This window comes from Notamacropus eugenii, chromosome 1 (genome assembly GCF_028372415.1).
Source record: "Notamacropus eugenii isolate mMacEug1 chromosome 1, mMacEug1.pri_v2, whole genome shotgun sequence".
Lineage (NCBI taxonomy): Eukaryota > Metazoa > Chordata > Mammalia > Diprotodontia > Macropodidae > Notamacropus > Notamacropus eugenii.
In genome coordinates, this window is record NC_092872.1 from 58,773,422 (window position 1) to 58,788,030 (window position 14,609).

General features: G+C 38.6%; 1 protein-coding gene across 3 annotated transcripts in view; it reads right to left on the reverse strand.

Moving 5' to 3' along the window:
• Positions 1-14,609, reverse strand: part of CORO7 (coronin 7) — a 125,771-nt gene that overhangs the window by 9,372 nt on the left and 101,790 nt on the right. For all 3 annotated transcript variants that reach the window (XM_072603376.1, XM_072603370.1, XM_072603361.1), the window contains one exon: positions 302-356. In XM_072603376.1, the coding sequence (XP_072459477.1) occupies positions 302-356 (55 nt within the window). The remainder of the gene's footprint in view (positions 1-301; positions 357-14,609) is intronic.

Below are 14,609 nucleotides of genomic sequence, written 5' to 3' on the forward strand. Positions count from 1 at the left end.
GTTGTAGGCATGAAAGGGAAGTGATCATTCCTAGTAACAGAAAGAAGCACATTGGGGGCCAACACATTTGGTCTGGGATGGATTTAATTACTGCTTCTATGCCAAATGATTTTCAAGTCCTTCTATCCTGCTTAATTAAATAGAGATTGTTTGGAAAACCAGTGCCCAGTACTTTCATCTTCAACATGTGATCTTTCACTCAAATCAAGCCTCTTTGACATGCTCTTCATGTTTTATACAGGATTTGCAGTAAATGAATTATAAGGTCCCTTTTAACTCAGAATCTATGATTCTCACTCACCTTTCCACCTAGGATTAGGAGCCCAGAGTCAGCATCTAGCAGTGGGATCAGAGACCTATTAAAACAAAAAGGAATAGTAACAGAGAGGCAGAGCTCTCTCAAGGCGCCCTCAGGGAAGGGAGGAACTCGCTGGGGTCAACAAAGGAGTACTATTTTCCATGGGTCAACATACTATATGTGTATGTGTGTGCATGTGAGTGTGTGTATATATGTGTATTCCTCTCCTAGACTATAAAGTCATTTGAGGGCAGAGATCACACCTCATTCATCTTTTTATCTTCCCTAGTACAAAGCATAATACATTGTGCTTGATTAAATATGAACGGCCTGCTATTTCAGCATTGTGGGGAATTTCAGATGTGGGAATTCCCTCCACGAATGTAAACTGTAATCCTTCTATACCCAGCCCTGAGGCACAAAGAAGTCGTGACTTTTCCTGGGCAACCAGGTTAATAAGTGTCAGAGGGTCTATATCCACTCAACCAATTTGCAAGGAGTAGGGATTTTAAAAAATGTTTAGTGAATAAATGAATGGGCTCACTAGCAGGCAAACTCTATCCCCAAGATGCTAATTCTTGTCTGCCTCTAGCTGAACCCTGTTGGAGTTAAGGGACCCATAGTTAAAACCCATCCCACCGCTAGAATGACAGGCATAGTGATTTGGTCTTGTCAGGGGTGCAACAGCCAAACAGAATGTATACTCTCCCAGGAGAAGGACTGCTAGGGCTGCTGAGATTTGGAGTGTTAACTTAGCTGGAATAATTGCTCTATCAAATTTGATTTCCTCTCAGACACATCCTCTAGAATTTCAGTCAAACTGGCATCATGAAAATACTTGGGAGCCCATATCTCCCCACCCCCACCCCTACAAAACAAAACAAAATGATCCTCCAATAAAGCTCTAAAATGTGTCAGAACAATGAGAAATAAAACAAAAAAGGAGTAGTTATAAGGTCCTTCATCCAGTCCAGGACTGCACAAGAAAACTGTCAAAAACCTGCTGAGGTTCTGAGCAAAAACAGCTTAGGGTAGGCATAGACTAGGCAGTTTGGAGCCACAGCAGAACACAGAGCTACAGACAGACAAGGCCAGTCCCTTGCTTACACCAGAACCACAGGAGGAGCTATAGCAGGATTGGGCCAGGAAAGCACCTGAAAGCAAATCACTAGGAGTCTTGCAAGAGGCCTGCAACCAGCTAATTGATAACATCTGGTTGAGAACCATCAGGGTTACAGTGAAAGATGAAGCCAGCTCTGGGTTCAAAACCGGCATGGAGAAGGTGACAGCAAAGGGGCTGAGGTCAAAATCTAAGTTGGGCCACCAGGAGACTAAGCTCAAACCCAGCGATTCCTGCAGAGGGTGATGCCTGAGCTTCACCACCACATCCAAAATCAAGTAGTGCCTTCAGAGTCCGACTTAAGCATGAAAACTCAACTTAGAAACTAAGGCTGGAGATATGATTAAATAGAATAAAATGCCAAACACAATGAAGAAATACCATGGATTGAGAGATACCCCGAGGCAAATCCAGAAGAAGAGAGAAACACTGCAATAAGCTCAAGTAGTGAGTCAGAGAAAAGACTGGCTTAGCTCTAAAGGCTAGAGGTGAGCCTGAACCAAATGATGCAAGAGATATAAAATGTAATTTTCAATGACATGAAAGGTATGATGAAAAAGATGGGAAGGAGAATTAATAGCTTAGAATTGAAAGTGGTAAACCTGATCCAAGAAACAAATTCCCTAAAAATTAAGATGGATTAAAGAGAAAGCAACGATTTCATGAGGCAAAAATGAATAGTAAAACAAAATCAAAACACTGAAGAAAATGTAAGCTATATACTGTCAAAAACAACTGACCTGGAAAAAGAGGTCAAGAAGAAATAATGAAAGAATCCTCAGACTACCTAAAAATGAGACAAAAAAATAAGCCTGGATAGCATATTTCAAGAAATACAAAATGCCCAAACAAATGATAAGAGGTCAAGGAACTGAACAGAATTCTAGGAAAGTTAGATTTCATAGATCTCTGACAATTACTGAATGGGAACAGCAAGGAATATTATATATTTCTCAGTAGTGCATGTCATATTCACAAAAATGACTATATTAGGGCACAAAAACACAAACAAATTCAGGAAAGCAGAAATATTAAGCACATCCTTTGCTGATCACTATTCAACAAAAATTATAAACAACAAAACAACGAACAAGAGAATCCTTTTGCAGAAAAGATTAAAATCAATTAGAGGTTAAATAATTTAATCCTAAACCTGTATCTATTATTTCTTTGCTTTGTTTCTGACTTACCCAGAATAACTGAATCCTATATTAGTTAGAATGGGTCAAAGAACAAAATGTAAAATAATAGATTTCATCAAAGAAAATGATAATAATGAAACAAAATACAAAACTTTCAGAAGCGGCCAGAGCAATTCTTAGGGGAAAATGTACATGTCTAAACACTTTCATCAACAAAAGAGAAAAAAGAAATAAGGCAACTAAAAAACCGGAAAAGGAACAGACTTTTGAAACTCAATTAAAATACAAAATTAGAAATTCTGAAAATCAATTAAGAGATTAACAAAACTGAAAGCAAAAAACTTCACTTAACTGAAAAATAAAATTAGGGACTTTAAAAAAAAAAGGAATAAAGCAGATAAATAGCCAGTCTGATTTTTAAAAAAAGGGAAACAACTGTCAATATCAAGAAATGAAAAAGGAGTATTTACTGCAAATAAAGGAAACTCTCAGAAACAATTATGCCCAGTTATATGGCAACAAAGCTAAAAACTTTGATGAAACATATGAATACTTGCAAAAATTTAAAATACCCAGATTTTAAAAAAGTTAGAAAATCTAAATAACTTAATTAGAGAAAGAGAAATTGAAAAAGCTTAAAGTACGTTCCCTCCTATCCCCCCTCCCCAAAAAACCCCCAAACCCAGGACAGATACACTAACAGATGAATTCTGTCAAATATTCAAAGAACAATTAATTCTAATATTAATAAGTTATTTGGGAAAAAAACTTTGAAAAAAGGGGATCCTAGCAAACTCTTTATATGATATAATAGAGTCTACATACCTAAATGGAGAAACAAAGCAGAGAAAGAAAACTATAGATCAATATCCTTAACAAATATTGACACAAAAATATTAAACAGAATATTTGTAAAGAGACTAAAAAACCAGGACCAGATTGTGTTTATACAAGGAATGCAGGGTTGGTTTAATAAACAAAACTATAAACATAATGATATTAACAACAAAAATAATAAAAACCACATGGTTATACACATAAATGCTGAAAAAAAACTTGACAAAATTTCCACACAGATTTATGTTAAAGAATCCTAAAGAGCAGAGGAATAAATGGACCTTTCTTTAATATGATATATAATTTCCATCTAAAAACCACAAAATAACATTATATGTAATGGAGAAAGGCTAGAAGTCTTTTCAGTAAGGTCAAGGGTAAAGCCAGAGTATCCATTTTCACCACTATTATTTGGTATAATGCTAGAAATGCTACACATAGCAAACTCCTATTGTGATAGAAATATGGCTTAGACACCTAAAACAGATTATATGACCAGTCTATGTGAGAACACTAAAAGCAAACTAAAAATTAATTGAAACAATAACTTAAGCAAAGTTGCAGGATATAAAATAAACTCACATAAATCACCAGCATTTCTATGTACAGCATTACTACCAAATATCCATTCTACTTCAGCCAGATTTTCTCACTCTACCATGAACATGCCATGTTTATAATTTAAGGGTTGAACTAGAAGACCTCTAAGGTCCCTTCCTGTTAGAGTCTATATATCATGATTCTCACAGGACCACAGAATCCAGAATTGGAAGGGGTCTCTGAGGCTATCTAGTCCAATCTGTACCTGAACAAGAATTCTCTTCACAACATGCTCAACAAGTGGTGATCTAGACCTAGCCCAGATATATCTAATGTGGGGAAACCCACTATCTCCTAAATTAGCCCATTCCACTTCTGTAGAGCTCTAATTATATAGTTTGTGTTCCTAGATCTGCCTCTATAACCTCCAGCAAATACTCCTTGGTGCTTTAGAGCCAAGCAGAAAGAGTCATCCCTTTCTTCATGATAGACTTTAAATAGTCCATAATGGCTGTCATGTCTACCTTCCTTCCTCCCCCAACCCCCAAGTCTTCTCTTTTCTAGGCTAAACATACATACCCAGTTTCTTCAACTGCTCCTCCAATGGCATGAACTCAATGGCCCTTCCCCACCTAGCTGCCCTTTTCCAGACGTTCCCCAGTTTATCAGTGTCTTTCTTTATATATGGTGCCAAGAACTAAACATAATACTTCAGATGTGGTCTGGCCAGGGTAGAAGACCTCCACCTCTCCAGTCTTAGACATTCTATTTTCAACACAGCCTAAGATTTAATTAACTTTCTTGACTGACATATCACATTCATTCTCCTCCGACTTTCTACACAATTTGGTTTGTATTACTCTCCTCAGCACTTGGTTATACTCTGTCTTGTATTTACCATGGAAAGAGCTCAGGATGTGGAGTTGGAAGACCTGGCTCCGAGTCCATCTTCTGCCATTTGGCAGCTGTGTGCCCATGGGAGTGGCAGCTGTGTGCCTACAGGGCATGCTTCTTCCCCTCTGAGTTCGTTTTTCTCTTCTAAAAAGAGGGACAATACTTGTGTCATCTAGCTCACAGGGCTCTTGTGAGGGAAATGACTTGTAAACTGAAAAGCACTATAGAGATGTGTTACCATTCATTATTTCATTCGTTTGAGTCCTGTTTCCCCATCAGGCGTATGATTCATGAGGGCAGAGCTCTCTTTTCTTCTTGTTTCTTCTCCTATGGCCTCTTTAGCACAGGGCTAGGCACAAAGGAAGAATCCAAGACTAGATTTTAGGCTCACCCTATGTCTCCTCTCCCTAAAGCCTCAGCACAGCTCCTGTGCCAGGTATTTTCCAGTATCTCTGCCCAGCATAATATTCATAGTACCAATGCTCCAATGGCCTTTCCCTGAGCCTTGGTGCCCTGTGGCAAGGTGCCAGTTGGGTCATAGGGGTAGTGAAGGGGACAGGTAGAAATAGGAATAAGAATGTTTGCAAACTCCTGGGAACCTTCTCCTCTCTGCTTCCCCAGGAAAGGCTCAGGGGACACCTTATGGGAGACCCGCCTGGGGCCTCCTCCCTACCTCTGAGTTTGGCTCAGGGCCATCTTGACAACCCCTAAAATTTACAACTTCCCTTTCTGGGTTCGGTGATGGCTCTTTATAGCACTTTAGCCCTGGGAACAATACTCTTGCCCTCACTCTTCTATGGCTGCTTCCCACCAGGTACAGCCTGGCATTAGAACTAAGGGACCGTGGGATACCATCTCCTTAGAGAGACTTATTGAGAAACCTCTTGACCTTGGTTCCTAAATATATTTTGCTGTTTGTGTGCCTGTTTTCTCTCTCCTCCCTTATCTTGGAATTGCCCTCTCATCCCCAACACTCCTAAGAATATTACATATAGATACATAATACAAATATACATATATAATACACTTATACTTTGTACAGATACACTACCCACAAATGAACATGTGCACAGAGATTCACTCAGAATAACTGGAATCAAGGGATCTGGGTTTAAGTCCCGGCTGTGCTATTAGTTATGGGACCATGGGCAAGTTATTTAACTTCTGTGAATCTCAGTTTCCTAATCTATAAAATGGGAAGAACACTATGTCTCTCATATTGGCAAATCACAAAAGACAAGAGAATCACGACATTTAGAGCGTGAAGGGCTGTCAGGAAGCCATTTCACCTAACTCCTTTATTTTAGTAATGAGGAACCTGGGACCCAGAGAGAGTGGTGATTTGCCCAGAGTAGCAGAGCAGAAATTCTTTAGCTATCCAGTACTCTTTCCACATTTCCTTTCTGCCACCATCAGGAACATGTAAGGCCGGGAAAGGAGGGAGAGTAGTCACGTAGGGTGAGCAAGCAACCTGGCAAGTGACTGAGTCATGTAAGTTAGCCAGAGGGTTGTATCATTATCCACAAAATATTAAGAGATCCAGAAGAAGGCTCAGCCTAACCCGCACCACTCCTCTCCCTCCCCAAGACGGCATACAATTATATATAGGATGTACACATACTTTCCTACTGAATACGTTTTCACTACAGTCATGCTATGTAGACGAACTAAAATAAATGGAAGAAATTATATAACAAATCAAAACATAATACACACACACACACAAAAATGATCTGCTACATTCTGCGAATGAATTCCATATTTCTTTCTCTGAGTATGAAAGGCATTTTGTCTTAGAAGACCATTGGGAATTTTTTTTTTAGGTTCTTGTGTTGTTACAAAGTTCCAAGTCTACCAGAAAAAACTCTCGCACACTGTGGTCATTGCTGTGCACAAAGTTCTCCTGGTTCTGCTCCTTTCACTCAGCATCAGATCATATAAGTCCTTCCAGGCCTCTTTGAAGTCTTCTTGTTCATCATTTCTTATGGTGCAACAGTATTCCATTACATTCATATACCATAATTTATTCAGCCATTCCCCAATTGATGGGCATCCCCTTGATTTCCAGTTTTTGGCAACTACAAACAGTGCTGCTATAAATATTTTTATACATGTGGGACCCCTTCCCATTTTTATGATCTCTTGGGGATACAGTCCTAAAAGCAATATTTCTGGGTCAAAGCAGAATCTTTTTTTACATAAAGACACAAGCCAGGATCACCCAGGGTAAGGAAGTGCAAAGGGATCACAGACTGTACCAAGTATTATCCAGAGCCATAACCAGGGCTGGGAAAGCAGGACTTTGCCAGTGGAGGCCAATATTTTAACATATATACTTTTTTTTTTTTTTTTGTTAAATGCTTTAGTAGTGCATTTGAGGTTTTTTACATAACCCTCAAAACCTCCATAATACCCACCTTTGTAATTTTTTTTAAAAGCTAGGCAAAACTGTGATTATTCCAACACCTCTTAAGGCAAAGGAAGAGCAGTATCTTAACACATGTACTGTTTCAAAAGAGAAGCAAATGAGTTAGTCAGAAAGAATAAATTAGTTAAACGAGGGAGCTATCAGGTGGCCCACTGCTGCTAAAGCTCTTATTTCTGTAAACTATTATAGTAATGGATTTCCTACTCAACTGATTTAAAAAAATGAGAATTGCTTACAAGAGATGAAAAATCGATAGAGAATGTCACAAAGTGCCAAGAAGACAGACATCTGGCTAATTTTACTCAGAGACAATTTCACAAAGAGATCTCCTTAAAAGTTTTTCAACAGAAAATGAAAACCCAGTATAATGTTTAAGTTTCAGTGAATCCAGTGAATTACAAAATACAAATCTTGTAGTGCTCCAATTTATGACCAAATCTTACTGGAGAAGTCAAAGAGAGGGAAAGTATATATATGAGAAGAATCTGACCCATGGGCAGATCACAAAAATTATGATCTTAACCTCCAAGATGAAGTTAAATGAACTACAAACAACTCAATGCTGATAACTATCAGCATATAACTGCCTAAAATTACAGACAAAATATTAGGTTGATCATTCATAAACCTAAACAAGGGGAGACGGATACAAACTTTTTGTTTCTTGGTTTAAAAAAAGGAACTCAATGGTGAAACTGTGGATCCTTCGATTAAAACACCTCCTTCCTTCACTTGATTTTTATCTGATAGGGACCTAAGGCCCTTCAACATCCTACTGGGACTGCCCCGCTACAGACATTCTCTAGCATATTAATCAATCAATCAGTCAACATTTATTAAGAGACTGCTAGGTACCAGGCCCTGTGCTACATGCTGGGAATACAAAAAGAGGCAAAAAACAAGACAAAACTGCCTTTAGGGAACTTACATCTAATGGGGAAAGCAACATGCAAATAAACATATACTGAACAAGCAATATCCTTTTCAAATCTCAGGACATGGAACTGAAAACAGTCCTCTAGGTGAGGCATGCAGAGGATGGAAGACAGTAGGACCATCATGTCCCTATTCCCAGAAGCTGGCCCCGCTCTGAGGCAGCTTTCTTGGCTGCCCCATCACACTGCTGACTCAGACTGAGCTTACAGTCCACTAAGACTCTCTGATATTTTTCAAAACAACCACCGTCTACCCACATCTCCCCCATCTTCTCCTTGTGAAGTAGGTTTTTTCTTGGTATCCAGCTCCAGACTTGACATTCATCCCTATTCAGTTTCATCTTGTTAATTTCAGCTCAGTGCTCTAGTACCTTAAGATTCTTGTTTTGGACTCTGACTCTGTCATTCACTATTGTAGCTAACCCCCACCCCCAGCCCAGCTTTGTATATTATGTGAACAAGCCTTTATCCAAATAACTGATAAAAAAGCTAAATAAACAGCCAAGGGCCACTTGAAGTCCCTGTGGTACTCCCCTGGAGACATCTTGTCAAGGCAGCGTCTTTTAAGCTGACCAACTGATCAGTTCTGGAATCCATCTAATTGTATGTCCCTCTACCTGCTCCAGAAGAAGAATGTCAAAAGCTTTGCTAAAATTTACATAAACTGGTATTTAGAGCATTCCCCTTCTCCATATTCTTTTAAGTAACCCTATCCCAAAAATGAAATGAGGTCTGTACAGTGCAACCTATCCTTGATGAGTTTAGGCCAGCTGCTTTGTAATCACTATTTCCGTTTTGGATATTTGCCCACCATCTCTTTAATTATCCCAGGGATTGACATTAAGCCCACAAGTTCTGTCCTCTCTTTTCTGAGAAGCAGGGCATTTGGGGCCATCACCCGTCTTAGAGCAGCTCCCCCATCTCCGTGACCTCTCAGCCATCACACTGATGGGTTATTTGGGGCCAAGCAATGATGTGAATCCACTAAGGGCAGCAAGGTGCTCTGCTACTCTCTCTCTCTACTGGTCATTTCTACTGTGTCATTTTCAGAGGATGGATCAGTCATTCCTTTGCAAATAAAACAGAAACAAAATAATAATTGAGCAGCCCTGCCCAGTCTTTGCCTGTTGTCACTCATTTCTATGCCCTCCACCACAAGTAAAAGTCCCATTCCTTTAGTTCCTTTTTTCTCTAGTACAGTTTTAAAAAAAGTCTGACCATAAAATAAAGTAGATAATTGAAATAAATTTCTGAAATGGAAATGTTTAGAAAAGAAAACAGAGTGTTAATTGGTGATGCTATAAAAGAGAAGTTTTCTGTATGGAAAAAATGACAACGTTTTGAAAGTTATTTTAGATGTTATTGTCTTTTGTAAAAAAAAAAACCCCAAAACCCAAACATTTCTCTTTTTAGGGAACTAGAGAAACCATAAGTAGTTCTGAAAACAAAGATGTTATTAATTTGCTTAATCATTATGATATTACATTTGTATATATGTATGTATATATGCATACATGCACATATATACAGAAAGAGAGACAGAGCACAAACATGCTGAAGATAGGGAACTACGTTTCGAACAGTATGTTGTTAAACCAGGCTGATGGATAGATGGAGTGTTTATAGTGATCACTAGGAGTTAGACACTAGGTGAAACACTGAAAATACAAACACAATTATGGAGGACAGTCCTTGCCCTCCAGGAGCTTCTATTCTAACGGAAGAAGACAATATGAAGGAAAGCTAGAAGAGGCAGCAGGAGGTGAAGATGTCCAAGAAGGGGTATGAACGCTGTTGTGGGCAACATCAGGCAAGAACTCAACTATCCTGGAGCAGTCTAAGGTTATGGTGCCCGGGGGAGATGAAGGTGACACAGCCATTGTAGGCAGCACAGTGAGGAAAGAGCCATGAAGCTGAATGGTTAGTTTATACTGATAAACTTTTTTCTTTTCTTTTTTTGGTTACAAAGGATGGCTCACTGGGAAGGGGAAGAGTGGGAAGGAATATATTTAGAAAAGGAAGAGGATGTAAAAACAACGTAGCAAGAACAAATTTTTAAAAGAAAAAAGTGAAGCTCTATCACTAAATCCTTCAGATACCTTTAAAAAGAGAATGTGAACAAACTGTAGTGACAGAATCCACTAAGAGACAGAGTGTGGCAGGTTTCCAGCCCAGGACAACCTGGAAAGTTGACAGGAAGGATCTGTTACACGGGGTTGGGAAGCACAGCATGCACAGGCTGCACTAGCGCAGATGCCATAGTAGAGCTGAGCAGGAAGGGCCGGGGTAGATTGAAGCAGAAGCAGGAGTGCAGATTCTCACACATATCAGCCCAGGACAGGCGTTCAGCAGAACTGAGTGAGAGAGAAGTGCAGGACCCCCAGTAACAGCAGCAGCCATTCTTGAGACTATCAGCCCACAGATTAAATGTCTTTAAGTCATCTACTTGAATTTCCAGCAGCCAACAGGGTGGAGTGATCTGTAAGTGCTCTTCCCCTCCCCTTTTTGACCTTGAAAAACTCAGAGAATATTTCCCCAAGAAAAATCCTCTAATAGTGGAATGAGCCAAAGGGGTAAACAGTCTCTTAACTGGAGAGGCCAGGAAAATCATTAAAGAGAGACCCTCTTGCTGTGGCTGATGGGGACCAGTGAAGGACCGGAGTTATCCAAGACAGCCCCACCTCAGAGAACCAGGAAAAGATACTGAGCACCAGGGGGTGGAGCCTGTAAGCGCCAACACCAGAACTCCAGGCATGCCTTATCATAGCCAGGAAAATCCAGAAGACACTAGTGCAGATGAGGGTTCATGAACTGCTGAGCCTGCCTATGCTCTAGCTCAGGAGAGGAAACCTCCTGTGGCCATACCACTCCTCCCCCACAGCTCATGCAGCAAACTCTAGGGTAACTCTGGGGAAACTCAGGAAGACTTCACCTGACCTCTGCCTTAGCAAACCACCCAGCTCAGCACCAGGTAAGCTGCAGCATTCTAGCTTCTAGATGAAAGAACCAGAGGCCACAACACACAAAGCCTCAAGTTCTCAGCACAAGAACTGTGGGACAGAGCACCCTGTGCCCCAGAAGCAGACACCCACTTTAAAAGCCAGGAAAAAGGTAATCATCATGAGCAAGAAAACCAGGAAATAAAAGACCACAGAATCTTACTATGGGGACAAAGGTCAAAACACGAATAGAGAAGAGGTCAACACTGAGACTGTACTCCCATCTGAAACTTCAGAAGGGAATATGAACTGGTCTCAAGTCCAAAGAGCATTCTGAGAAGAGTTCAAGAAGGATTTTAAAAGCCAAATTAGAGAGGTAGAAGAAAAATGGCCAATGATCTTAAAAATATGAAAAAAGAATTCACTGAAGAGAACAGCTCCTTAAAAAGGAAAATTGGGCAAATGGAAAAGGAAGCACAAAACCTAACTGGGACAATTGGATAAATGAAAAAAGAAATGCAAAAGTTAAATGAAGAAAACAATGTATTAAAAATTAGAATTGAGCAAGCAGAAAGTAATGACTCTATGAGATATCAAGAATCAATTAAACAGAATCTAAAGAATGAAAAAATAGAAGAAAATGTAAAATATCTCATTGGTAAAAACAACTGGGCTGGACAACAGATCCAGGAGAGAAAATCTAAGAATTATTGGTCTACTGGAAAGCCATGATGAAAAAAAATGGCCTGAACAATATCTTCCAAGAAATCATCAAAGAGGTCCTAGACCCAGAGGGCAAAATGGTCATCAAAACAATCCACCTATCACCTCCTGAAAGAGATCCCAAACTGAAAATGCCAAGGAATATTGTTGCCAAATTCCAGAACTATCAAGTTAAGGAGAAAATACCGCAAGCCGCTAGAAAGAAACAATTCAAATACTGAGTAACTACAGTCAGGATCACACAGGACCATGTAACTCCTACATTAAAAGATCGGAGAGATTGGAATATGATATTCTGTAAGACAAAGGAGCTTGAACTACATCCAAGGATCAATTACCCACCAAAATTGAGCATAATATTTTAGGTAAGGAGATGAACATTCAATGAAATAAGGGATTTCTAGACCTTCCTGATGAAAAGGCCAGAGCTCAATAGAAAATTTGATCTTCAAATACAAGTCTCAAGACAGGCATAGAAAGGTAAACAGAGGGGAAAAAAACCATGTTATTCAATATGAGCAAACTGTTTACATCCCCATAAGGGAAGCTGATACTTGTTAATCTTGACAATTGTATATTTATTATGATATTTAAAAGGGATATGTAGATAGATAGATAGATAGATAGATAGATGGAATGGGTATAAATTAACTGCTGTGATGATAAAAAAATGCGATTTAAGGGTGAGAAGGGATTGTAACGGGAGATATGAAAAGGAGGAGACAGGAAAAGCTAAATTACATCACAGGAAGAGGCACAAAAACATATTAAAGTAGAGGGAAAGAAGGGAGGGAGATGAGCACTATTTGAGATTTACTCTCATCTGATTTGGTTCAAGGAAGGAACACCAAACTCAGCTAAGTATAGAAATCTAAATGGCCCTATAGGCAGTAGGAGGAGAAAGGGGAAAGAAAAGGGAGGGGAGGTTAAAAGAGAGGGAAGAAGTAGTAAGGGAAAAGGAGAACAAAAGGGAGAGTGGCTAATAGAAGGGAGGGAAAACTGAGGGAGGTGGAGGTAAAAAATTAAAACTCTATTGTGGAGGGGAAGAGAGAACTAAAAGCATAAACGCAGGGAAATAGGATGGAGAGAAAGACACAGATAGTAATCATAACTGTGAATGTGAATGGGATGAACTCTCCCATAAAATGGCAGCGTGTGGGAAAATGGCTTAAAAACCATAATCCAACAATATGTTGTTTACAAGAAACACATTTGAAACAGGTGGATACACACAGGATAAAGGTAAAAGATTGGAGCAAAATATATTATGCTTCAGCTGACGTAAAAAAAAAAAAAACAGGTAGCAATCCTAATTTCAGACAAAGCAAAAGCAGATATAGATCTAATCAAAAGAAATAAGGAAGGAAACTTTATTCTGTGAAAAGGCACCATAGACAATGAAACAATAGCATTACTAAACATATATGCCCAAGTGGTAAAGCATCCAAATTCTTAGAGGAGAAGTTAAGGGAGGTACAGGAAGAAATAGACAGCAAAACTATACTAGTGGGGAACCTCAACCTTCCCATCTCTGAACTTGATAAATCTAACCTCAAAATAAACAAGAAAGAAGTTAAAGAGGTGAATAAAACTCTGGATAACGTAGATATGATAGATCTCTGGAGAAAACTGAATAGGGATAGAAAGGAATATACCTTTTTCTCAGTGGTACATGGCACATATACAAAAATTGACTATGTACTAGGGCACAAAACCTCACAATCCACTGCGGAAAGGTAGAGAGTCAATGCATCCTTCTCAGATCATAATACAATAATAATTAAGTGTTAAAAAAGGCCATGGAAAGACAGACCAAAAATTAATAGGAAACTAAATAATCTAATCCTGAAGAATGAGTGGGTTAAACAGCAAATCACAGAAACAATCAATAACTTCATTCAAGAGAATTACAATAATGAGACAAGATACCAAAATTTATGGGATACTGCAAAAGCAGTTCTTAGGGGAAGTTTTTTTGTTTTGTTTTTTTTTATCACTGAATGCCTACATGAATAAAACAGAGAAAGAGGAGTTGGGCATGCAGCTGAAAAAGCTAGAAAAAGAACAAACTGAAAATCCCCACGTAAATACCAAATTAGGAATACTGAAAACCAAAGGAGAGATTAACAAAATTGAAATTAAGAATACTACTGAGCTAATAAATAAAACTAAGAGTTGTTTTTATGAAAAAGCCAATAAAATTGATAAACCTTTGGTCGATTTGATAAAAAAAACAAAGATGAAAACCAAATTACCAATGCCACAATTGAAAAGAGGGAACTCATCTGCAACAAGGAGGAAATTAAAACAATAATTAGAAATTACTTTGCTCAACCATACGTCCATAAATATGACAATCTAAGTGAGATGGATGAATATTTTAAAAAATATATAAATTGCCCAGATTAACAGAAGAAGTAGTTAAATACCTAAATGACCCCATCTCAGAAAAAGAAATTGAACAAGCCATCTATGAACTCCCTACCAGATGGATTTACAAGTGAATTCTATCAAACATTTAAAGAACAGCTAATTCCAATACTGTATATAGACTATTTGGAAAACTACCAAAGAAGGAGTCCTGCCAAATTCTTTTTATGATACAAATATGGTTTTGATACCTAAACCAGGAAGAGCCAAAACAGAGAAAGAAAATCATAGGTCAATTTCACTAATGAATATAGATGCAAAAATTTTAAATAAGATATTATCAAAAAGAATACAGCAACTTATCATGAGAAGAATACATTATG